Raw genomic sequence first — 26,679 nt, 5'->3', positions numbered from 1 at the left:
GAAGATGGAGCACCAGAAAGGAACTGTTACGAACTGACTACAACCTCCATTCCCCATCCCCACTCCACTGCTTGAGGATGTAAAGTCAGGAATAAAGGAGTGAAGAGTAGTGTGAGAGGGAAAGGTTTTTCTGTTTGGTTTTTTTTTTTTGGTTGGTTTGGCTTTTTTTTGCTGTTTTTTGTTTTGGGTTTTTTTTTGTGTGTGGTTTTTTTTGTTGTTTTGTTGTTTTTTTTGTTGTTGGGTTTTTTTGGTGTGGTTTTTTTTTTTCAGAATCACAGAATTGTAGGGGTTGGAAAGAACATCTGGAGATCATCTAGTCCAACCCCCCTGCCAAAGCAGGTTCACCTAGAGCAGGTTGCACAGGAACGCGTCCAGGCAGGTTTTGAATATCTCCAGAGATGGAGACTCTACCACCCCTCTGGGCAGCCTGTTCCAGTGCTCTGCCACCCTCAAAGTAAAGGAGTTCCTCCTCATTTTATTATTATTATTATTATTGTGTTTGTTTCTCACCATCCCATTCTATTTAATTGGTAATCAGTTAATTTTACTATGTTGAACCTGTTCTGCCCATGACGGTAATGGGTAAGTGATCTTAGATAAGTGTCTTTATCTATCCTGTTGAGGGTGAAGAGAGGCTGAGTAGCTTGGTGGGCATCTAACAGCCAGCCAACATTAGCCACCACACACAGGTGCGTAACCCACTTTATTTTTTTTGTCTGGGTATTTAGTTTGGTTGGGTTTGGGGGTTTGTTTTGTTTGTTGTTTGTTTTTCTTTAAGCTAAATGCTTTAAACTAGAATTCTATCTTAGTTGAAGTGGATCTGAAAGAGATGCCGGTTTGTACGTAAGTTTGCAGGTTTTATATGAAGAATACAGTGCTCTGTCATATTGAAACCTTAGAAAGATGTGGACAATACATAACCTCATGCCAGTTACAGTATCTGTGCCACTCTGGAGGTCTAATTCAGTTTAGAATATTGCTGACCATAGAGGTCTTATGCTTCTTTCTTTTCTCAAGTAAAAAGGACTCGGAAGAGTACTGAAACAGTTTCCTTGTCCTCAAACTAATCTAGTAGATGATACTATATACTACAGTAGCTTAAGAGAAATTTATTTAAAAGATAGGAGGAAAACTCTGACAGATGCGTGCTGAAGTACAGTCTTTTGGTATCAACAATAAAAATGGAAACAGTGTACAATAAATATCTGCATATTAATGACTTGACAGTTTTAACAGATTATTCCTATCTATCTCAGATTGTATTGTTTACGATACATTTTGCATTTACAATGATGATTTGATAAAGGAATCACAGACATGGTTTGAAACCCTTTTTTCCTCATCTAGTTTTCCAGTAAAACAGCTTAACTCAGACCGTGGACAAGTATCCCCTTCTAGATCCTGTGGCGATAACAAAACACAACACTGCACACTAAGGATTACTGCTCTGCCCAGCCTACTAAGAGACCTGATAGAGGAGTTCGACTTCTTTTGGTGCGTAGAGAGTCGGATTGGGTAAAGTCATAACTGACAAACAGTGTTAAGACAGATGGCTGAAGCAAACATAGGAGCACACGTACAAGCTTTTTGTTAGCAAGCCAACAGGTGCTGTAGCAAGCAATTAACTAACTTTTTTGGAACAAGCAAAAGGACAACGATATTTTCCCAAAGACATTTCTGATTGTGTTTTATCAAAGAGTTGCAATAATATGCAAGAAGAAGGAATGCAATAGAAAGACAAGTTAATATAGCCCCAGCATTTTCTTACGACATTCCATGTATGTATTTGCTTGTAATGTTCATTGCTACACCTTTTTTCCTCATAAACATTTAATTACATTTTAAACCATTCCTTAAGCATGCATAGAATGCAATTCCTAAATTAACCTCTGAATTAATTAACATTTCCTCCATCGAATCCCTCTACAAGACGCTTTCCTAGTGCCACAATGAATCAAACTTTTTTTTCTTTTCTTTTTTTTCTTTTTTTAACCGTTAAAGTTTGGAAGCAATCATGAAATAGCTTTCTACCCATGCTTAATCTTATTGCCAACACTTCCTTCCTCTTGTTTCAAGACACCTGCTTCCTGAATTGTGCTGCAATTTACTCCAGTGCTTTCATGGCTGGCAACCCTAGCTATCATACTATGGTCTGTCCAAGAAGATTCAAATTCTGAGTAGCAAGATATTAAAAGCCATTTAGTTGATCTCCTTATATAAATTGGCAAGGAAAATAATTCATCTTCTAATGAAGCTACAGGAGAAGCATACTATGTCATCAAAACAAGAAATATATTATTGCTTTAAAAGGGGAGGTGAGGGGAAATCCCTAAACTATTTTGCTATTCATTCCCCTTCCCCGCCCAGATACCCACAGTTTTGATAAAAGGAACGAGGGCAAAAGAGAAGAAAAATCTGGAAAGCTGCCGCACGGAACATTATTAACCCACACATTGGGAGATAATACAATGAAATTTCACTCATTCCAAAAATTATTTCTGCAATTGACATTTGCTATACCAACTATATGTTCAAGAACATTACCAAGACAGCTCAAACCTAGTATTTTTCACAGAAGACAAAACACCCAGTATCTTTGAATAAACAGTGTCAGAGCAATTACAATGCAGCAGCATCAGAAACAGCATCAGATTCAGGTTAGCATTTTGGCTGTTCAGGTTAAGCACGTTCCTGGATGGTGAGGCTCTACTGGTTTATCCTGATTAAACTGGGGGTAAGGAGGACCTCTAATTCCACATGAATGTTCTGACACTCACCTAATTCTTGACCAAATCAACTTGACCCAAGAGCTTTGAGATATTTGTGTGTGAATTAAACAATATAGTTAGGAGGCTTCCAAGACCAAGTTATTTTTTAGTGAACAAAGTAATTTTCCTTCCTGAAGATCCTCGGAAAAGAAGACTTGCTACAATAGCAAATTGCCAGAAATAAAGAGTTGACACTTGGTATATTTAATGCCATTTCCTTTCAGAATGCCTGATGTTGCACTAAACTCTAGAGACACAGGGAATAGCTAAGAAAACCAGATCTAGTATTACTTGTAAAAGGAAACAAGCTGCAGTCAAGCTACTTTTCCTATTCCTCCTTAGAGTGTGGGGGGTGGGGAACTGGTCAAAGGATGACCTCACATTTTCCTAAAATTGCCTGAAGTAGCATCACCTACCATCACCTATATCCTGCAGTTTAAAGGAAACAAACGCCAAAGAGGATCCAGCAGTGACTCCAGCACACCAGAGCAGCTACAGGAGTAGTCAAACAGGGACCTTCAGCCAGTTGTTCCATTTTTGACTGGACTACTCCTTCTCTGATTGCCTGTTTGCTTCAAACCCTATGTTTCCCTCTCAACCTTTTGTCAAGCTTCAGTCAGCTGTCAGCTGATTTGCCATCCTCCCTTCAAATTTAGAATATTCACTCCTACTGAGCCTTGTTTTCCTCTAGTGGTAACAAGAAACCTGTTTTCCGGTTCTAACCGTCACCCATATTATTCGCACCAAATGCGACCTACTGCTTCCAGCGCTGTGGTGCCCATTACAATGGGGCAAATGCAGGGGGGGGGGAAGAGAACCGAGAAAAACCCACAGGATTCATCTGTAAAATAACTGAAAATTTCCGTGTGTTTGGGCCTGAAGCACTGCAAGGTTTAGTGGATACAAACAAAAAAAGAAAAAAAACCTCTGAGAAGTAGTGAGCACAAAAAAAACCCCATGTATTGTTAGAAAGAGGGGAGGCTCCTCCGTAGCCTTAGCAGTTACTGAATCTTCAAAAGGGGAACACTGCAAGGGATAAGATAACATGCATTAGTATGCCTTTCGCCAAGAACAGTCCCATTTTACATGGGTTTAAAGTTTCAATTTTAAGAATCCTAACAAGAATTGCATAGCTTGTTCTCTTTTAACAACCGATTATTACATAAGTATCTTCATTCAAAGGTATAAAACAAAGAAATCCATTGTCTATCAAGAAGGCTAGTTCCGAGGGGCTCGAAACTGCTTCTCCTCCTGCCTCTGCACAGCGACGCAAGCTGAGGGAGAGCCTAAGTTTAGGTAAGCAGTCCACTTTGAGAGGAGGCAGGTATTTACAGCCTGTAGATTTGTAACTGTTAGTGTCTAACATCAAAGCACTGCAGGAAGTGAGGTTTTAAAAGCATACTTACCTGTTTGTTCTTGCTCAGAAGAATGAAGTTTTCAAGTGTCAGGGTTTATTTTTGTCAAATAATCCTGTAAGATTTTTAATTTTTTTTTTTTTTTTTTTTTTTTTTTTTTTAAAAATGGAGCAAGCATTTCCAGAGTGCTCCAGTGGGCAGGTGAAAACATATTACTTAACTTGGGAGGAGTTCCATAATCACCATCGTGATTATCATGAGGATGGTAAGTGATAAGATCCCACATTTTATCTACGCCTTTATGCCAGGATAGTTGTTCATGCAGCTCTATAGTGAGCTGGACCAAGAGCATGTGGCTTTGAGTAGGAGGAGTAGAGGGGAAGACCTCCACCCTTTTTAACAGCAGCAGCATCCATTCACATGAAAATCAAGCAGCTGTAGGACCTTACATTCAGACTTTGCTTGAACCAGGCCTGGACACCTCATTCCTAACAAAAGTAATAATGCTGGCTCCCCTGCTCATTCATTTCTATCCCACGCCAACACAAAAATTTATGTGCCATGAAACAAGCTGGATTAGGGAATACGATGTGAATTAAATGGGCTTGTGCCAGGAGAGAAGAATTAGTTTCCACCGTAACAGTTCTCACTGGCTACAGGCTAACAATTTATTTGCCTCTCTTCAAGGAACGCTGTCCTGCATTTTAGACATGTAGGGGAAAATACGGCACGTTTTTACTCTTCTTCACAAATTACATGCTGCATCCACAGCAATCTCAAGCCATTCAGCAGAATGGATTTACGGCATATACTGTATTATTTCCAACTCAGTTCTCAATTTCCTGGGAGTACATTCCAGGCTACTGAAGCATCCTGAAACAATAGGAGGAGACTGCTCTGGTCTGCCCCAGTTTCGGCTCATTTGCGTCTTCACTGTAGCGAACAGGTTGCAGAGCCAATTTAATAAAGCCACTGGATAATCATTTGTGAATCCAAAAGTGTCTTTTTGTTTGTGGATGCAAAGTGTTTTACCAAAAAAAGGAGGGCATAAGGTTTCCCTTTCTTCAAAGAAATACTAGTTTTGTGAACGGGAGCTCTCCCTATTAGAGTGCTCAGAAGCAACTGACAACTAATTTTCCCTAAAATGACATGGTCAATACAGAATAAATTAATTAGGCTTATGTAAGGCAATTTTCCTCAGTTTTACGGGAGTCTTGTTTGAAATCTTAACCGTACTGATTTCAGAACAGAACATACTAACAGCAAGTCACACATACAGTTAAATATTTTCAAAAATAGACAGGCTAGTTAACATTAATAGAAGGTATGTTAGAGACTGAAGACAGTGCCAGTTATAAGATCTTTAGCATAACTGCACAGACAATTAGGGCATTTCAGTTGTGACCTACAGAATCTTTTCTCCTCTCACTGTGTATATAGAGACCATTAATATTTGCAAGGTTTTTCATTAAAATGCATGGGGTTGAGGGTAAACTGGTTATATTTACACAGGTCATGTTTTTCTGTTAAAAACAAACACTTAGAAAACTTAATTCGAGAGATGATATCATGTGCGCTAACGGCTGAATCAATTTTAAAAATAATTACTGCTTTCCTCTTGTTTCTCATTAAGCCAATACTGATGCTGCAGAATTGGCAACTTCTTCAAACCAGTTTGTTCCAGAAAAAGCTGCTCCTATCTAGTTCTGACAGCCTGCTGCTGCTCGTGGAGGGGCGATAGGTTAAACCAACACGCAAGCACATCTCAAGGGGAAGCTGGCATCTACTGCCAAAATACAAACATTCAAAGCAACCACGAATCTAGCTGATAAATTTATTAAAATCTGAACACTTTCTTTACCACCCTTTAAAATGGAAATAGATGAAAACCAAACAAAGACTCCTAGCTGTAATCCCCCCCTCTGGAAGAGTGTTTCAGGCCAGTTTTTATGCTGCAGTGCATTGACTTTCTTGGAAAGCACTGCAGAGCTGAATTAAAATATTTCAGCTGCTCTGTGAAATGGTTCATTGTTTTTGCTATACGTGTCCAATCTTCAAACATTTCAAATATCGCATATTAGACTTCATAAATTGTAAATTTTGCAAGGGCTCCAGCCACTTCTGAATACCTTAAGAAATTCTGAAGGGAGAGTTTATGTTCCCATCCAAGGCTGTCCAATGTATTTCCTTTGACAGCACGATTGTAAGAAGTGTCATAATGGTAACAAAGGGGAATAGTGCTATTGTGGGATAGACAATATTTAAGTACAAGATGATGAATAAAAAAACCTCACGGCCTTGCAATGAACACGCCTAAATGACGATGCAAAAGCTGCCAACAGTTATGCCAATTGTCACTCCTGACTGTGATGAGCATTTCTTTCATCGAAATTAAAATATATTCTTTCAAGTCCTGAAATTGTCAAGTATTTCCAACTTATATGTAATGAATTCAAGCATACAAGACGCAAGGATTTTTAAGATTCAGTGACATTCTTGCATCGTTTTCTCTGAGCAGCCTAGTATTTAATTTTTCAAGTTGCTAACATTTTGAAAGTGGGTTTAATGCTGTCTAGATTCATACATTGTACTAGAATACCATTTTGCAGACACTCTAGGTTTCTGTCAACAGTGCTCAAGTCCATCGTATCCATATGCTTCGGGAACAACGAAATTAATACCTTTCTCCCTGAATAGCAACATGTTAGCATGTTATTACTATTTAAAAAAGATCGCACTGGGGTAAAAAATTTCTGTTGCCAGAACCTCTGGTACGGAGATGGAATCCCACCTTAGAATTGTGAGCACGACACAGCAATTAGTCATTTCTTTGTAGCAAGAAATTTTGTAATCTGGTTTTCATCTTTTAGAGTTCTCATCTATCAGCTAACAGTTCAGCAGTTGCGGTACAATGCATCTATTACCAGAAATTATATTTATAAAAGTAGGTAAGCTGATTACCGTTTGGGTAGTTGGAGCCAGTCACAAGCCAAAGAAACAAGCCCTTCTGGAAGACATTGAAGGTTAACCCTTTGCTGAAGAGATGAAAACTATACTCCAACATGTGACACTCTTCACTGTTTCACCCACTTCCTCCGTTTAGCCCCAGATACCATCATGTTCCCATCAATGCTGAGCAGATATGAAGGTAAAAAAAAAAAAACAAACAAACCACACCTCAAAAAATAACTTCTAAGAATATGAACCACATTGAGGGAATCAAGTTGGAAGCAGTAGTGGGAACAATGGTAGGTAACAGGCTTTAGTCGGAGTATTTCAGGAGAAACGTCATCCAAAACATTGCTAATGCAATTCAAGGCCTTTGGCTAGCTCATGTTACACCCCCTTTCCTTCAAGTGCTCAGATTGCACCCTTACAATCTGTTCTTCCACAAGTCTTCTCCCATTCCCAGTATGATCACCGCTCAATAACTGGAAACTACCTATCAGGACCAGGGAAACTAGTCTCTCGGCCCTCATTTTTCAAGCCACTAGCCTCAGGGGAGCAATTCAGGTGCCTAAACAGACATACCTAATTTGAGAAGGATATCCTGCCTGGCTTCCAACTACTATTCCAGAACAAAATAGGTCTCCTGCGGATTGTGCAGTACATCTGCCAGCCCTTTTTTGAATATCTCAGGTATCCCAGAAATTCAGAAGTGGCAGAAGATATTCCAGTTCAGACAGCTGAATCTCAACTTGCTTATCTACTCTTTTCCACTTATCTTTGCTACTGTGATTTCAAATTCCTGGTGCAAAATACAACCGAGAGGCACACAGAAGATCTCTTACATAGAACCCAAACTGCAGCCCGTAGCTCCAAAGGAAGACTTGGTTAAAATCACTTCAGTGTCAATACTGAGAGCCATCAACTTATTAACTGCAGCGTTTGCTGCATCCATCTGTATTCTGCTATATAAATATCTGTTTTGAAATTCTCCTCAAGGACAGACAGAATTCAAAAGTCATCAATACCTCTGTTATGTTTCCTTCAAACTACCTCAAAATATAGATTACAGTGAGGTAACAAATATAAGGGAAGACTCCATCAACTTTATCCATAAATTGTATACGCAGAGAATGGATGTTCAACAGTACATAGGAATAATATGCTAAATAAGAATAATAAGTTCTGCCTTTGTTTAGGTTATTTTGTTTGGTGAGAGGGTAGAGAGAAGAAAAAGAAAGGGCGGGCTGGTATTAAAAATTGATTTTTTTGTTAATTAGTATCTCTTCAATATATTCTTCAATTACAATATGATAATAGCACATTTACTGCAGAATTACAATGCCCAGGACTTATATCCCCAATAATGAGAAAGAGGAATTTAATATGTATTTCTGAATGATTTCTGATTATTTATAATTGTACACTTTTCATCTGTGCTGCAATTAAGTCTGTTATATAACAAACACTTTCATTATTAACCTGGCAATATTTTAAGGATTCCTAGATATATATTTTTTTAAAGCTTGGCTGTTGACAGGTGCAGAAACAATGAAAGGCACAAACAGTATTTGATGAAAATTCACACTCTGATAAATGTAGTCAATAAGACAAAAAAAAAATAAAGATACTTCTTATTTCCTGCAGTTTCCATCAGATAGGTCCGAGTGCTCTGCAAGACATTATTATTGCAATAAAAAAAAGTAAAGATTCAAACCAGTTAATTTATTTGAGCAAAACAACCCAAGATTCCCAAATCCAGTCTATTCTGACTACTGAATATAACTACTGTTATATTCAAAGGCTGTTTAATACTAAAGCTTGCCACATGCAGAATTTTTGCATTTATGAAAAAAGCAACTCTTAATGTCAGCACAGAAATAACACTGATTTACTATGCCAAAGTGACTCCATAAAGTTAAATGTTGCACTTGAAAGATGGATAAAGTTTCTTTACAGCGTTGCCAAATTTTAATAACTGGGATTCATCTAAGTGTTGATTCACATGAAGCTCCCTTCACAGTCAATGCAGACCTAGGTAATACAGTTAAGTCTTGAGTCCTCTCATCCTAAAATCAGATGTTTACACTTGGTCAGATGAATCAAACCTTTAAAACATCCACTTCTTTCCAGTAACTATACCAGTATTCCTATCCACTGTTGGGTATCCAGTTCAATAGCAAAAGTCCCCCCAATATCCTAAAACCAGTAACTAGAGAGTAGACTATCCCTCAAGCTACCTGCAAGTTACAAGCACTGCACTTCTGCGCATAAATGTACATGAATAAACAGCCAACTCACTTTATATTCCTCTATGGTAAATGCCCAGCATCCCACACCACTGCTGTAAGGGTTCAAAAAGCAAGGTGACCAGCTTGTTCCAGCTCTCACATAACTCTAAGACCACAAAGCTGGAGAAATATATATGCATTGTGAGATCCACACAGATTATACAGCCTCCAAGAACCAGCATTAATTAAGTAGCAGCATTGTTCCTTCTATTCTGACAATGCATTAATATGAAAATTACTCAATGTAACTAATAAACCGTATTCCTGTGCTGATTGATAACAGAACAACGATTTCAGAGAGCTGCCCTACAGCTCTCAGAAAACAGCACGTTACAGAGGCAGCAGTGATACTACTTGTGTTCCCACTGCATATTTCCTGATATTCTCTCATGTTGTATCTGCAGTAAATAACTGAACCACAAACCAACTTTGTTGGCTGATGTAAACATCCACACCCGCTGAAGAAATCTAGTCTTCCTGTGGTTTCCCCCATTCTCCCAAAACCAGAGAAGAGCTCCTTCAAAGGCACCTTTCCCAGCATGACACTCTCTGTACTAAAATTGAAGCTTAGGGAAATCAATCTTCTACCAAAACCGGTCTTCATAAATGCCATTTACCTGTCCTTTAGATTCATTTGATCTATTTCCACCTTCTCGTGTCATGCTGCCTGAAAGGACTGATTATACATTAGTTTAGATAATAAAGTCCAGGAAACATTACACTTGGCCTCCAATACCAGTTTGGGAACGAACTAGAATTATACTTCTATTCCTACTATATTTTTTAAGGAATATTCACAAGGGTTCAAACATGGCATTGTGGTTCTTAACCTACTTGGCTGGCATAATGGCAAATGAAAGAGAAAAAAGAAGCTACCACAACTTTAAGGCAGAAAAACAGCTATTCTGGCAAAGGTTTGAAGTCAGACATCCCGCAGCTCATAGCGCCTATACTATATTCTCAATAATTTAAATCAGTCAAAAGGCAGCCAAAGAAAACCTTATTAAATCTGACCTCATGCCAATGGAACTGGAAGCCGGGAAAAAGAAAAAAACCCACACAATAAATACAATCAGATTGGAACACAATACAATAATACTGTTACTAAATGGACTTTGAAAGCATGCAAGATTAGCATTTAGGTTCTCAAAGAGTCCAGACTACATTCAGCTCTTGCACAAAGAGTAGAAAGGAGGGAAGAGGACTTTCAGTTCAATCCATTTGGGATGCCTACGTATAAAGTGTTCTTCATTTTGCCAAAAGAGCTTCTAGAATGATTATTTTGAGAAAAGATCTTTGGCCTTGTTCAATTTAAACAGCAATGGTAATAATCTAGAAGACATATGAGCTACCATAAGCTGTGGCTTTGCTTCTAAGTTGTATCTGGTCCCAATTATAAGGCCATTTCTAAGAAGAAAAAGGCAACAAAGGACTGTCTCCCGATCTGCAGTTGAACCTGCTCAATCCATCACGATACACACAATTTTACTGATGGTGCCAGTCACAACACCTAATACAACAAATACTTATTTATCGAGTGGTAAGAGCAATTCTGGCAGGTCGTTCTTATGATACAAAATAAGACCCTATTGCTAGGAGGTTTTTTTTGTTTCATCTCCACTGCTAAAAAGATGTGGGAAGACCACAGGCCCTCCCATACATTCCATCCCATCCCAGGCTCTTTTGAACACTCTTTCACAACACTGGACTTCATAGTCTTTGCTATGAAGCAGGGAATAACCATTCTATTTTACAGCTTTGAGTGTAATATTTGAAGAAAGGGCTGCTAGCATCTCTGGACTCACATTCAGGTACACGGTGGGAGGCAAACTACAACTATGCATCTATATTTTGAGATAATACTGAAGCAAAGCTTGAGGCATGAGCTCTGAATCCACATTTGAGTTTCTTGCATAGAGAAGGGACTGAGGAAAAGTTAAGTAGAGCTTCTCAAAGGAGATCAAGTTCCTTTAGCATTTGATTAAACTAAATGATCACAGCATTCTAAATTATTTTCAGGGTTTCAAAAAAAGATTTGCTAGTCAGCAGGTTATAGCCTCATAGTCCCCACTCAGCTATCAGCAATGGGAAGAGAAAACAGAACTATTGAAGGCCAAGTAGTCCCTAGTTGTAAGCACAACAATTCATAGGCTGAAACAACTGAGAACAATAGCTGCTAATGCGCGATGAAAGACCCCCAAACAAGACGAAAGCAAGTAAGGAAAAGAACTATTAAAGGCTGAAAACCAACTGCTAAGGCAAGCAAAGGTACTATGGGAACTGGGAAGCTGTAAATGCTCAAAAGAGCTAAATCTAATTCTGACATACGCTACCTCCAAGATTTCAACATTCCCAGGAAGTTTTAGCCATTACTGAAGTCCTATTGGACACTACATATCATTACACGGCTCTATATTCATTCAACAAAGCTTGTCTGCTAATTAGACTGTCTCAGCTTCTAACTGATCAGTTGCCCACCACCCTAATCACTTTGGGGCTAGGGAATGCTATGAATTTCAGTTTTTACTTGAAAACTATTGAAACAATAGTTTCAAGCCACGGAACTTTTCCAAAAGGCAAAGATGATTCTAAGCTGCTCCCACTTCTTTTTAAACCAACTGACTAGGAGGGCAGGCAATTTACACTCCTACATTACTTTAGCAAGTAGTTTACTCATTTTAAAGCGTAGTCCAGGTTGAAGAAAGAAGTATGTTTGTACACATTCAACTCACACTTTTGCTGTTCAAGCCGATCTTGCATACTGCTCGTTTCTATTAAGAGGTCTGCTGTTGCCAGGCTGTTTTATCAAGGCACTGTACATTTAAAATTAGAACCTTGCTCCCAGTTCAAAATGTCTTCTCCAGCCCCAGCAGAGCCCTGCAGCTCTCTACCTCTCTCTTTTCCCACCTACTCATGCCCTGCACAGCTGCCAGCGTTCCTTCCCTCCCCTAACCAGCATCATCCCTGTTACAAGTATCCTGACCCAGCAAGTTCAGCGGCGGCCTAAGCGTAACATGAACTTCTTTTAAGCTGGTTTACAGCATTACTTCAACAAACTTCAACTCCACACATCCTTAACCGTATTGTGACTCTACAGCAGATGCCTAGAAACGAATGAAGAGGATTAAGTGAACTTTTAAATTTATTACATGCTTTCTGAACTCAGAAGATACAAGGGGTTTTTCCAAGTCAACATTTACGTAAAAATAGCACTGTTTCTTTTTTACTATGTAAAGTACAGACAGATACGTCAGCTCACTGGGAAAACATAGTCACTTTTCAAATTCGGTAATCATTTTAGTTCAAAGGGTATTTCAGCTCCAGTCTTGTTTTATTCAAATTGCACTATATTCACTTGAGGGACTACAGTTGAAAGGGGAACTCACCACTTTAAAAAAAGCTGCCTGTGGCAACTAACTTATTAATCAGAAGCAGGAATCTTTCTACAGTCAAAAAGCAAACGGCTCAGTTCTCCTGTCCATGTACTCCCACTTATGGAGGGTTCAGCACTGGATTTGCAGATTTCTTTTTTTGAAATGAGGATGTGCCTGTGAACCAAATCCACTTTAGAAACAAGGGCCCTCAAAACCCATGACTGCAGTTCAAATGGCTGAGCCTTGCCTACTGTCTCCCTTTTTTCCATAGTCCACTGATAAACTTCAAAAATAACTAGAAAGCTTGTTTAACATTAGTCCTCTATCACAAGTTAGTAATGCATGCAAGGTAAGACACAATTGTCTCCCACATAAAAGCTTCAAATAAGCATTTACTTGAAGCACTGGAAAGACAGTATCAAGTAATTAGGAACATTCTTTTGCTCAAGCTTTGGTTTCATACTTGACTTTACAAGACTGTTTCTTGTTAAGAATGGTGTAATTTTCTTAGTTAACTTCACATAACTGTTTCATGCTTTCTTTGATGGTAAACATTTATGTTTTTCTACATTCTCTCTGGCCACTAGAAAAAAAAAAAAGTAGATATTCAGTCAGTTCAACTATGACACTGACTTCTTCAAGGCATGTTTGAGCTGCAAGTATACAGTTTAAAGAGTAAATAATTGACTCCATGGCTACCTAGCTGTTGAGGTAAATTTTTCACTGGAATTTTTCTATAAAAACAATTTTTCTGTAACCTTTAAATTAGCCAAATGCATCATTAAACTATTACAGCAGATAGAAGTTAAATAGGAGCTAGTAAGTCCAGTAGGAGGTTTTGCTACTATCCACAGTTGCTGAGGTTTAAGCTGGCCTGGCCACTAAACAAATGACAGATGCTCTCTATTAGCCCCTCTTCCTTCCCAGAAGGAATAAAGAGAGAATAAGGGAGAGAGACTTACAGGGTGCGGGGAAAGAAAAAAATAATAAGCCAGCTTTAATGAAATATTAAAAATAGAAGGAAAAGATAATAATTTTAATAAAAAAATAATGAAATCTATACAAATACATACAAAACCAATATCAAGCTCCCAGGATGACTATCGCGTCACCAGCCAGCACCGGGACTGGACTCAGCACCAGACTGGAATGGGATTCAAGAACTAGATTCAGGAACACACAGATCGGGATCAAAGGCAGAGGAACAGACAGAGTCCTCCTTGGACACTGGCAATCAAAGAAGGGAGGGTGACCCCTTTGATCCCTCAGCTTTTATACTGAGCATGATGCATATGGGATGGAATACCCTGTTGGCCAGTTTTGGGTCACCTGTCCTGTCTGCTTCTCCCCACAGGCGCAACCCCTCTACACTCTTCCGCTTCCAACCCTTCAACTTGGTACATAAGAAAGTTGGTTGTTACAGCAGTACATGTAAGCAAGAGCCTCTCTGCATACCATTCCTTGTCATTAACTATAAACATCAGACCTCATCAGCTAGAAGCAGACACTGAAAAATATGCCATTAGTTTCAGAGAGTGCAGTTAGTTAGAAGAGACATAACTGACAAGTAAAATTACTGAAAAGGAAAACCGGTCTTGTTCTATTTCAAACCAGGACAACAGTTCAGCCAGGTCATCTGCACAGGTCCACAATGCAAGCTACAGGGCCATATTCACCTGAAGAACCCTGCCTGACCAGCACGTTGTTGTTAGGAAACGTGTGGTAACTACTGTATTTCATCTTATTGTAAAAATCTTGTAAAAGTCTAAATTTTCAATTTCAGAAATAAAAGATTTTTCATAAACAGTTATTCATACTGAAATACAGTCACATTAAAATCCTCTTTAAATTCTCTTTGGTTTTCCCCTGTCTTGTTTTCAGATTAGATATAATGGGCAAAATACCAGTTTCACAAGTTCACTGTTACTGGGAAATTCCACTAAATAATATGGAAATTCCACCTACAGCATCTTAACACAAACTCACACAACCCTGGCATAAAGCTTTTCCTATACAAAAAGACCAGCTTCCTTAGCAACAGTGCATTCCGAATCAAGAGTTTCAACAAAATTCCTTTCTTAAAGTTAACAAACTGACTCAAGTTGAGTGAACATGGCCACTTTGTAGTACTCATGTAAGTCAGCAAGCCAAGCTAAAAGCCTGCTGCGTGGCTACTAGCTCTTCAGTACATTTCTCCCATGACCTAGCTAGCCCACAAAGAGCACATTCCTTCCTTGAATTGTCCCTTAATGAACATGTGCACCTTTATTTTCCCTTGCTCTTCAGACAAGTCATTTTCTTAAGAGCTCTCTCTCATATGCATTCAAACAACCCAATATACTTTCAACGAGATACACATCTGAGATTTTTTTAATACATTACTATATATATTTCCTCTCCTGTTCCCTTACGATCTAGGATTTCTTTCCATTATTAAAAGTACTAATTGCTTACCAGAGACATTATAAGCTGATTTTGTATTGGAACAGAGCTAGGTTGGCCGCTAAGGATTTAAATCTTCACTTAAAAAAGTTTCACACAACAGTTCAGCTATAACTTCTACAGCCTAACTTTTAAAAGCCTGTAATAAGTCAAATACATAATTCAAATGAACCTGGCTACATCACTGCAGTTGTTTTAACACTCATCTGATGTTTCTGACAGCTTCAGCTTTTCAATTTCCCACTTTCTATTGTTGAAAGACGCAAGAATGCAAATGCTTCTAACCTACCCTCAAAACTACTATTGTGTAGACATACATAAGATAATAAGCATACATTATATGCTTACATTAATCATATATCAGAGCAAGCATGATTAAAGCTTCTTTCAGCATCATGTAGCTGTCCACTTTAATACAGGCTGCAAAGGTATTGTCTACGGATTTTTGTGGAATTCCTGGTAGAAAAGAAGGTGGGAATTTTTGGCAAATATATCCTCTACTTCAAGTTACACTTGAACAATGAGTATCACATCCCATCATCTATATCTTGAGAGCATACCTTTTTCTAAAAGGCCATTGTTATTAGAAAAATAAGAACCTTCTCTGGATAGCTTACTGATTATTATTTTAAGTTTTTACTAGTTACACTGATTATTATTTTAAGCTTTTACTAGTTACATGACTTTTTAGGCAAGAGGTTTACCCGTTACAGGCTATCAAAACAATAATACTATATTTCACTTGTAACAATGCTAAATGGTTTTCATGTATGTAATCTCTGGAGCTCCAGGAGTTTTCAATTCAAAGTAAGCACAAACCAATAATAGTATGAAAACTAGGCATATCCTTCCTATACGTGTTCCTATAACATATATTCTTTTCAAATATCAGCAGTCCGAAACCTCCTTAAATTTGTTACAGATTAAACAATTCAGTTCTTGATGGCACCACAGCAGAAATAAGACTTGTGAAAGGATGCACAGATACAACCATATATTTTCAAGTGTGAGTGTATACCCACACAAATAAAATATGGACTCTTTGTAATGGCAAAGGTGGAGAGAGTTCACTTTAAACAAGTGGCAATATAAAAGCTGAAATGGAAATAACCATATGTAGCTGGCAGATGACGTCTTCTTAGACTACCAAGACCTGGAAGAAAAATCGATATTCTCCATAAGAAAGCTCAAATGAAGCTATTATATCAATCAAACTAACTATAAGGATCCTAATCATTATCAAACTGAAAGAGAGAAGGAACATGTTACATACAGAGAAATAATAAAATGTAAGTTCATTTCAAAAGCTGTATTTTCAAGGTCAAATGAAGTGATGACATCAGAAAGTCCGGATATCAAGATCAGATGAGAGTCTGAAAGTTTAAAGCTATCTGGATAAGGACTGACGGTGGGATAGAACGAAACAGCAGATGCCATTCACATATGTGAGGTGGTATCAAGGGTTAGGTATTCATTCCATGCCTTATAGATCTCCAAGTTGTATGGGTAAACGAGTATTTCTGGGCATTAATAAGCTGAAATATGAAACATGAACATCACTGAAATCCTTGTTTAGTGACTCTGATGTATTTATTCCTTAATTAACAGCAAGTATCGAACATATTTGAGTTGTTAGTCTGGACACTCCCCAAGAATTTATATCCTGGGAGTGTCCAAACATTACATGCTTTTAACAGCTTCATACATATTTGTTTGCTAGTAGGTTTGTCTATGGATAAAACATAGAAAAAAATTCCCTGTACTATTTTTGTTATTGACGCTACTAGGATTTAATCATGATACCTCCATAAAACTTTGCTACGCATTTCCATTCACAAGTTTTTCTCCACACCAGTTCCCAATCTATTTCGCGTACAGATTGACGACAAAGAACAAACGAGGATGTTTGCTACTTAAATAGTTTTGAAAAGGAAAAGAATCTCAATCTTTAACTTTGCAGTTTTCATGTACCTCTTTCACATTCAAAAATTCCACAGGAGTACTACAATGTTCAGATGCTCCCCACATTATGAATGCTGTCGTTTTAATTAAGCATAGGCTACTGCTCAACTAGTCACTGAAGCACCACCCAGCACAAAATTTGGGCAAATGGCAAATTTCTAATAACAGCCTTCTTGTACGCACCAGTTATAACTCGCACAATCAAATAGTAAAGAATGTTCATTTGAGAAACAAAAAGAAAAAAACCAAAAAAGTTAGCCAAGACAGTTAGCAGCAGAGTCTGTAGACACTTGCTCACAAGCTGGTATCACATTTACAGACCCACTGTTGCAGCGTTCAGCACAGTTTGTAATGTTCTGTGCCTGGCAACCCATTTTTTACCAATGCAACAACAAAAATATCATCTACATTAAATAAGTTACCATTGGACATTCAGAAAACAAGCAGTGAGTTCTCCAGCGCTAAGGCCATTGAAGTCTGACACAGAGCTGACTGTACAGAGCTGAAGTTTAAGGTGTTGCACAGAGATCAGAAACTCTCAAGTTTTCTTTTCTATAGAATTTTTATTTCAAAACAGAATGCATGTGGCAGTACAGAGTATATCTATGCCAAATGGCCTCGCCACTAGTCCACCTTTGCAGAAGGAATGATTAACATGCACCACAGGAAACTCCTTCACATGTCTAGACACTTGTCTTTGCCATTACCCATGCTGAACATCATATTCAAGTGAGCAACACTATAACTCTTAATTCACTCTAGATCTTTATGTTTGAAATTAATTCTTTTTTCACAGCACTCCTTTATTAGTTGTTAGTATCTTTACAGAAAGAGAGCCAACATTCTCCCAAGTCAACTTGCCTATATGTTGGAAGTTGAAGACACGTGTTACTCTAGTAAAACGATGGACTGTTTCTGCTTGGAAACAGTTTACTGAAGACAAAAAGCATATCCAGATTATACTTGAAACTTGGTTCCTCTTTAGCTACCTGTTTCTCAACTAATTTCGATATTGGCACAACACTCCATCTCAAGGCTGGCTTAGTGAAGCACTTTTCATATCACATCCTCTGCTTTGCTCAAGACAGACTCCCTTCTACCAGTCTTTCTTCAGCCTTCTTTTTGTGCCACATCTTACTGCTCAGCACACGTGCATAAGCAGTCTGTCTGCTTATCTTTTCAGGAGCTTTTCATAATTTGTAATTCTATTGTGTTCCTTACCTAGGACATTCCTTCCAGTACAAATAGCTTCCTTGCTGTTCATTTCTGCAGTTTAGTCACAGTAATCTCGTAATTTACATCATGAGAGGCATTTACTCTGCAACTTTCTAAAGCTTATACTCTTCGGTTTATTTCTTGAGGTCACTCCTCATAAACATTTTGCACAACGCATTACCAGAAGAGGTGATGGATTTGCACTGTTTTGTCTTTCCTTCTGAGAATTTAAGCACTCCTTCAAACATAACATTTTTCCTCAATACAATCAGCTTTAGACACTGACTTTTTTTTTTTCTTCAATCTTAACTTAAGTTTATAAGTTATTTATATGAGGTGGAAGACAGAAAGCAGCCAATGCACACCATCAAGTTAGGTCTTAGCTAGCTAGTATGCAGCCATTGTCATTTTAACTGGGCCAAAATCATGACAAAAAAAGACATGAAGAATGCATCAAGGAGAGTATAAGATCTATGCAAGTTTCTCCTTCATATTGGAATATGAATGGTAGCGTGGAAGCATGAAAATAACTTGAAAGAAAAGTCGACAGGGTAAAAATAATGTCACCAAAAAATAGTATGTCTGTAAATTTGTAGAACGAGGAGGAATATATAGTGTATAATCAATTCATACCATTTGTCCTCTCAAGCAGGTGTTTGAATAGCACTAGTCTTTTCACTCTTATGATGCATTTCATTTCTTACTCAACTACAGACACCAATTTCTGCTACATTTGAACATCTGAGAATTGAGCTGTGCCATTCATGACCTCAAAACTCTCATGACGACGATTATGTTGTCTCTCAGCCTATGTTGCAACCTCTGAGCTAGCTGCATCTCTGCCCTCTTTCTCATTTCCAAGTATCTCATCTTGAAATACCTCCTTATACACCAAAGTTTGTGCTCTTTCTGTTCCTCATGCAGAACTTCACATGTAGATGTATGAGCAGTAAGATCTCCTGGATCAACCAAGCTTAAATATACTGGCTTTGGGTCTCACAGATTTTCCCATTCTGAAACTTCTGACTAGGCAGTCTGACTACTACATAAATTACATGCTAAAATTAAAGACTGGATGAATACACCAAAATAGACATCCAGACAGATGAAGAGGCTCCACGTATCCTGTTAATAACACAGTCAGGACTTTCTCAGATATTCTCAAGCAAGGCTGTCTCTCCAATTGTCCCAAATATTCCTTTCTCTCAAGAGGGTGTTCCTTTACAATGTGCTGAAAACATTTTGCATATTCAACTTGCAATCTTTCTGGTCAGAACTGCTGGCAGGATGGTAAACATTTCCTAAATGCCGATTTAGGACAATGGCCAATACTTGCTCAAGAATGGCCAATCTGGAGTTACTACTTCTTTCTTTATGTAGCAGTTTTTACTTGAGCCCCCACTACACATCCCAGTAAGCACGACCTCCACCCTCTTTTTTATTCAAGTTTCTCCAGGATATTCACCCATTTCCACTACAGGATGCTTGTTTGCACCTTTTTCCTAAAATGAAGTTGCCTGTAACAAAATAAAGTGACCCCCTAGACCGAAGAGGGCTAAGAAGAAAAAAAAATTAGGAAAGTACTTTCAGATTATAGGAGTTTTGCGCATCTTCTTACAGCACCGACACATGCTACTGTGTCAGTACATGAGTTTACCAAAACTTCCTCGCGGCATTCTCCCTTCAGCGCGACAATTAAACAAGTTTTAAGTTGTACATCCATGCATTACCGGGTTCATCCGGGCTGCCTATCACGCCGACTACTGTTCCCGCCTCCCCGCAACTCGTTACCGACCGGGCGCTCGGACCCTCCCCGGGCCAGCACCGGGTCGGAGGGACGGGTGACACCCGCGGGGCTCCCTCCAGGTGAGCTCCAAACTGGAAACATTACTCAAAAAAAAGTCTTGTTTTGTCGCTACGTTTTCCTGCCCCCCTATCACCCCGTACTAAGGTGGGTTTTTTTTCCCCACCACCACTCCCGGCAAGAGTCCCCCGCCCAGCGCCCACCGAGGGAGGGTCCCCCGGCCCGGCGGGGGGAGGAGGGGGACGGCTCCCGCCGCTCCTCTAGCCACACAGAGAGATCCTGGGAAAGTAAATGAGTGCCTTCTTCCGAGGTGGGAAATTTAAAAAAAAAAAAAAACCAAAACAAAACAAAAAACAAACCATAATAATTAAAAAAACCAAAACAAAAAAAAAAAAAACAACGAAAAACCCACGCCCCCCTGCCAGCCTTGGCGCTGGCGACCAGCGATCTCAGCCCGCCCCGACGGGTCCGTGCCCCCCGGCAGCCCCGCGCCCGGGCACCTGCACCCCGCCCACGCCGTTTCCCAAGCTCCCGTCGCGACAGCTCCCCGCCCTCTCCCGCGTCTATCGCGACACACAGGCCTCCGAGGAGTGAGGCGGGGGGGGAGCAGGGGCAGCACCCCCAACCTGGAGGAGAGAAAGGGACGGGGACAGAAGGGCCACTTACCGGGTGTGCAGTGCATGGGTGAGGCCGGCGAAGAGACGGGGGAAGAAGGGGGCGCCGGCGGCTGCGGCTCCTTGGGGGTGCCGGTGGCGGCGGCGGAGGGGGGTATGGCGGGGGGCAGCATCAGGTAGCGGTCGGGCTGCGGCAGGCAGCGGAGGCAGACCGAGTGGAGGCAGGGCAGCAGCTTGGGCCGCCGGCTCTGGATGGGCTGCCCGCACACGCCGCAAGTGTCCAACAGGTTGAGGGGGGCCGCCTCCCCGCCGCGCTCCGCCGGGCCCTGACGGCTCTCGGCCTCGTTCTCCCCGCTCAGCGCCGTCGCCGTCCCCGTTCGATCCGCCGGGCAGGGCCCCCCCGCCGCCGCCGCCGCCGCCACTGCTGCTGCCGCCGCCGCCGCCTCTTCCATTGTCCTGCGCCGGCCGCCGCCGCCGGAGAGCTGAAGGGAGGCGGGGCGGCCCCGCTGAGCCCCGCCGCTTCCCGCCCGGCCGCACCGCCACCGCCGCCGCCCCCCCGCTCCGCGCTGTTTGTGTGCCTGCCCCGGGACGAGGCTGCCCCGCCGCGCGACACGGCCAACGGCCGCCCGCGCCCCGCCCCTCGCCACGCCGCGCCACCCGCCCCGCCCGCACGGCCACGCCCCCCCCCGCCGCCGCCGCCACCGCCTACGTGCGGCGAGCGCTGCGCCCGCCCCCACAGGAACCATCCCGCCCGACGGCGGAAGCCACGCCCCGAAAGGCCACGCCCCCTTCGGTAAGCCCCGCCCACATCCCCGCCTCCTCCTCAGGCGGTGGGCGGGGCGCTCCCCTTCAGCGGTACCAGGGCGGCTCACGTCACCCACCGGGGCCCGGCGCCCCTTCAGTCCACGCACACCGCCTGAAGGCTTTCCTGCTGGGGCCCGCGGTCCTCTAAGCCCCGGCCTAAATGGCCGCCACCTCGTCTGGGCAGAATGTGTGGCAGCCTGGCCGCTGGCTGGGTGAGAGGCCTTCATCCCATGGACAGGTCGTTAGAGTGGTTGTCCTCCTCCCCCCTGCGTCAAGTAGAGGTGTCTCTGGAAACGGTGGCCCACGTTCGGTTTGGCGGAGCACATCCATGCCGCCACGCTCAGGCACGTTACCCGACTGAACCTAATTGGGGATGGGTAAAATTAAAGAAGGCAGAAAAGGACCTGGTGGTGCTGGTCGATAGCTGGCTGAATATGAGCCGGCAGTGTGCCAAGGTGGCCAAGGCGGCCAACAGCATCCTGGCCTGTATCAGGAACAGTGTGGCCAGCAGGACTAGGGAAGTGATTGTCCCCCTGTACTTAGCACTGGTGAGGCCCCGCCTTGAGTACTGTGTCCAGTTTTGGGTCCCTCACTGCAGGAAAGACATTGAGGTGCTGGAGCGGGTCCAGAGAAGGGCAAGGAAGCTCGTGAGGGGTCTGGAGAATAAATCCTATGAAGAGCATCTAAGGGAGCTGGGGTTGTTTGGCCTGGAGAAAAGGAGGCTGAGGAGAGACCTTATGGCTCTCTACAACTACCTGAAAGGAGATTGTAGAGAGGTGGGAGTTGGTCTCTTCTCCCAAGTAACAGGAGATAGGACAAGAGGAAACGGCCCCAAGTTGCTCCAGGGGAGGTTTAGAATGGATATTAGGAAAAATTTCTGCACCGAAAGGGTTGTCAAACACTGAAACAGACGCTGCCCTGGGAAGTGGTGGAATCACCATCCCTGAAGGTATTTAGAAGATGGGTAGAAGTGGTGCTGAGGGACACGGTTTAGTGGTGGTTTTGTCAGTGTTAGGTTGATGGTTGGACTCAATGATCTTAAAGGTCCCTTCCAACCTAGACGATTCTATGATGGAAAAGTACAATTCTGGTTTTATTGAATCAAATGCTTTAACTTAAGTACGCGTGCACACATGAAGCGCTGCTCACACATTGGTCACAGGTCAATCGCTAACTGATCCACATTCCTCAGAATATTCCAGAAGTCTGCGCTAAAAATCCCAGAGTGGCCAGCGCGCTTCCCACTTACTTGCCATCCCATCAAGACCCCGACATCCCACCCATGATAAACAGGACCATAAAAAAGCTGTACATGACAAAAGACAAATTTCTCCAGCACTGAGAACAACTGCATACAGGAGCATTGTCATGATTCAGCGTGTCTCACATCCGTAATTTACCATGATAACAGGAGAACAATGCTACAAGTTGTTTTGGGGAGTGGGGGAGGGGGAGAAAGTAGATTAGGCTTTACAATGAGGAACTGTTGAGAGATAAATGTCATTCCCTGCTTAAGAATATCAGCAGAGGGGACAAGCTGTACCTTCTCAACTCTTGACCTGCTGTGGAAGACTGGAATGTCAACTGTCTCAAAGCTTCCTTGTGTCTATTTAGAACTTTCTGCAAACCACTCTTTTGCTTATCAGACACCAACCAATGTTGCCACCAACTGAGAAGGGTGTAGGCCTTTGGTTATCAGAATGGCCAGACCCTGTCTACCCTGGGGCTTGTCCGGCTACGCCAAACTTGCTGTATGACGATGACTGTGCTGAACCAAGTGCTGCCCAAGCAACAAGGGCAGGAAGAAATCCTACAGCGACTGTGGCAAACGATGACTGGCCAAGCCAAAATGACCTGCGTGCTGACTGATCGAACTACAAGTTGACAGAGACTGTAAACTAGTGCCGTGCCATGCCATGTCACAATGGGGACCCTCACCACCGTCACAACTTGAGAACCACGGATCAACGGGATGCTGCTGAATTCCAGAGGACCATCGGGACACCATCAGGCCTGTGGTGGTGACTACACTCTTGCTGTGCTCCGTAATACTGCTTCTCCCTTCTGCCTTTTCTCTACTTCCATCTTTATCGCTTGTCTCAGGGACTATTGCTGGGGAATAACAATGAAGCTACAGTGTGCAGCATCTGACCTTGTTTGTGTCTTAATCTCACACTTGGAATCATTACGAACCTCTCTCGGGCCCAACGTAGTCGGACTGGGACGTAACACCTGCCATCGAACAGGGGAAGAATGTCGCCAGCAGCAGTTTCTTGAAGCACACCTTCTGCCTCCCAGTCGGTCCAGCTGCCTTTCTCCCCTTGCTGGGACTCACCAAGCGGTAGGGTACAGCCCCTTCATCGTTTTCTCCAATCCCACACACGTTGGCCTGGCTATCCAACACCCCACGATGATGTTCTAACAATTCCTTGTGACAGGAGCTAACACGCGGAGAGTGTGTAAATGTTAATGATGAAACAGGTTTGGGAATTAAAGCTAAGGAGGATGGTACAGGTTCCGTGAGGTAAGAAAGTATCAAAAATGCCGTTAGAGTCGGTCTGTTGGGAAGCAGGGCATAACTGAAGTATGTTTAATTAGTTTTAATAGCAAACATGATCAGAAAGTCAATGAATAATATATTTGTGAGGGATGATAGCAAGTCATAAGATCATCAAACCAGATGGTTCCTGTAACTAGTATAACCTGTTTCTCCAATAGGTGTCAACTCAGGAAAATAGGGATATTATCAAACGGTACAAAGATCACTCTGCAAAGGACCTGAGCAGACACATTGTTGGAAATAATGATCCCCATGAGCCAGTATCCCAGAGATTAGTAAAATGATACGATTATGTTTCCTGCAAAGTTTGTTTGCTTGGGATGTTTGCAAAGCTCACATGAACTGTGCTGTAAATTCTGTAGTCGCATGGCATCTGAATACCACCTGATTTAAAATAAATGTTTGAATTGGTATGATTTGAATTTGAATGCAGAGCCCTGCTCTCCCTCCTGTTAGTGGTGGCATCATGTTAGGAGTACTCAGGACAGGAGCAAAAAACATTAGGGAGGAACAGAAATAACCATCCCAAGATAACCAGCCGTGCAGTAGAGGAAGGGCCACAAAAATGATCAAAGGGCTAGAGCACCTCTCCTATGAAGACAGGTTGAGATAGCTGGGGTTGTTCAGCCTGGAGAAGAGAAGGCTCTGGGGAGACCTTATAGTGGCCTCCCAGTACCTGAAGGGGGCCTACAGGAAAGATGGGGAGGGGCTGTTTGCAAGGGAATGTAGTGATAGGACAAGCGGCAATGGCTTTAAACTAGAGCAGGGTAGGTTTAGATTAGACATTAGGAAGAAGCTCTTTATGGTGAGGGTGATGAGACACCGGAACAGGTTGCCCAGAGAGGTGGTGGAGGCCCTTTCCCTGGAGACATTCAAGGCCAGGCTTGATGAAGCTCTGAGCAACCTGATCTAGTTGAAGATGTCCTTCCTTACTGCAGGGGGGTTGGGCTAGATGACCTTTAAAGGTCCCTTCTAACCCAATACATTCTATGATCCTATGATTCTAAGACAGGGGAGCAAAGGAAAAAGCTTTCAAGTGTAACTGCATTGCTCATACAAAATGTGGAAACTATTAATGAAGGACGCTGCACCTCATTATACTCACCTGGGTGCACTGCTTTTGGACCACAGCTATGCTGCATGTGGCCAACGGGGACCCCAGGCAGAGCTGGCTTGGGGCTGCTTGTAACAGGCGACATAGACAAACCTGCCATGGGAAAATACATGCTGTACTACCTTCAGTCTGAAAACAGCTGCCGGTTTTGTCCAGCTTCTGTCAGAAGCAGGCTATGACTTGTTGAGTTTTTCAGTGTTGCACTGGGATGAGACAAACCAACGGGAAAAAAAATGAAAATGGTAACAAGCTGATAGAGCCAGCTTAAAAAGCATGGGAATCATGTTGACTAGCTGCAGGGAACAACCAGAAGTTGAAATTACTTCACCTCTCCTCCCTCTTCCGTGCTCACCCAAGAGCTTAAGAGCTTGCCATGCTACTTGTTACTTCTGTTCACAATATGTGAGTTTTATTAAATCTTCTGCTTTTTCTGGACATGCCAATTAAAGCAAATTCCAGAAGCAGTATTATTCCTCCAGCATTTTGCCTTCTGTTTAGATATGCACTTTGTGACCACAATCTAGATCTTTGCCGTTTGTAGTCTAGATTCCTGCAATACATTCCACAAAAAGTTACCATTCAGAAACTTCAACTGCGGAAGGAAATGGCTGCCAACTGCCTAGCAGAACTTCCCGTTGGAGGGCTGGTAACTAGGAGTTCCTTGCACTCAGAATTTACTTGCTGGCTCTGATTTCTTCCTTTTGTCTCTGGCTCAGTTTGTCTCCTCCCTGTCTTTCTAGATTTTCTAGTACTCAGTCACTTGGTCTTACAAAACGCAACCCTTCCCAGATTACCCCTAAACATCGGCATGTATGTTTCCTCCTCCTCAGACAGCCGTGTGACACTAAATGCTCTCTTTCCAAAGTTTTTTCATAGACCAAAATAAAGCCATGGGGCTTGCAGCGTGATCCGGATGGCTCAGTTTTATCCTTTATGTGGCAACAGTGAAGGAAGTGGCAGAGGAGACTCAGCACTCCCCCTGTATCATTAAAAAATGCTTTTGCCACTGTGGTCATCCAAGAGGTGGCCAGACTCCACTACCAGCAACACAGAGCAGCCACTGGGAGGATCTGTCCCAGAATACAGCATCTTCTAGTCTGGCTTCTCTTGACAAAGGGATGCTTTATTATAGTGGTTGGTTTTGTTGTTGAGTGAAATCCATAAATATAAAAGATGTTCAATGGGGGAAAGATGAATGCATTAGAGATTCACGGTTATGGAAATGTAATATATTAACCTTTCCAGCAACAGTGAAGAAGGAGAACTTTATGTACCAAAACAGCTGGAATAAGCAGTGAATGAACATAGTGCCTCCCTAGCTACAATGGCTGAATTAGGAATTAATCTAGAATACAGTTTAGGCCTGTAGGCTGCCTTTTTGAACTCCACAATCAAGAACCCATAACGCTGTAGTAAACTACCTACTTGTC

At 41.9% G+C, this 26,679-nt stretch overlaps 1 protein-coding gene across 1 annotated transcript in view; it reads right to left on the bottom strand.

Moving 5' to 3' along the window:
* The window catches only part of TRIM24 (tripartite motif containing 24), a 64,471-nt gene extending 43,174 nt beyond the window's left edge, over positions 1 to 21,297 (bottom strand). The window contains exon 1 of the mRNA XM_054192835.1: positions 20,824 to 21,297. Within this exon, the coding sequence (XP_054048810.1) occupies positions 20,824 to 21,223 (400 nt within the window). The 5' untranslated portion in view covers positions 21,224 to 21,297. The remainder of the gene's footprint in view (positions 1 to 20,823) is intronic.
* Positions 21,298 to 26,679: the final 5,382 nt, after the last annotated feature.

Source organism: Rissa tridactyla, chromosome 1 (assembly GCF_028500815.1).
Source record: "Rissa tridactyla isolate bRisTri1 chromosome 1, bRisTri1.patW.cur.20221130, whole genome shotgun sequence".
Classification (NCBI taxonomy): Eukaryota; Metazoa; Chordata; class Aves; order Charadriiformes; family Laridae; genus Rissa; species Rissa tridactyla.
The sequence above is the reverse complement of the archived record's forward strand: the minus strand, read 5'-3'. Positions and strand labels throughout refer to the sequence as shown.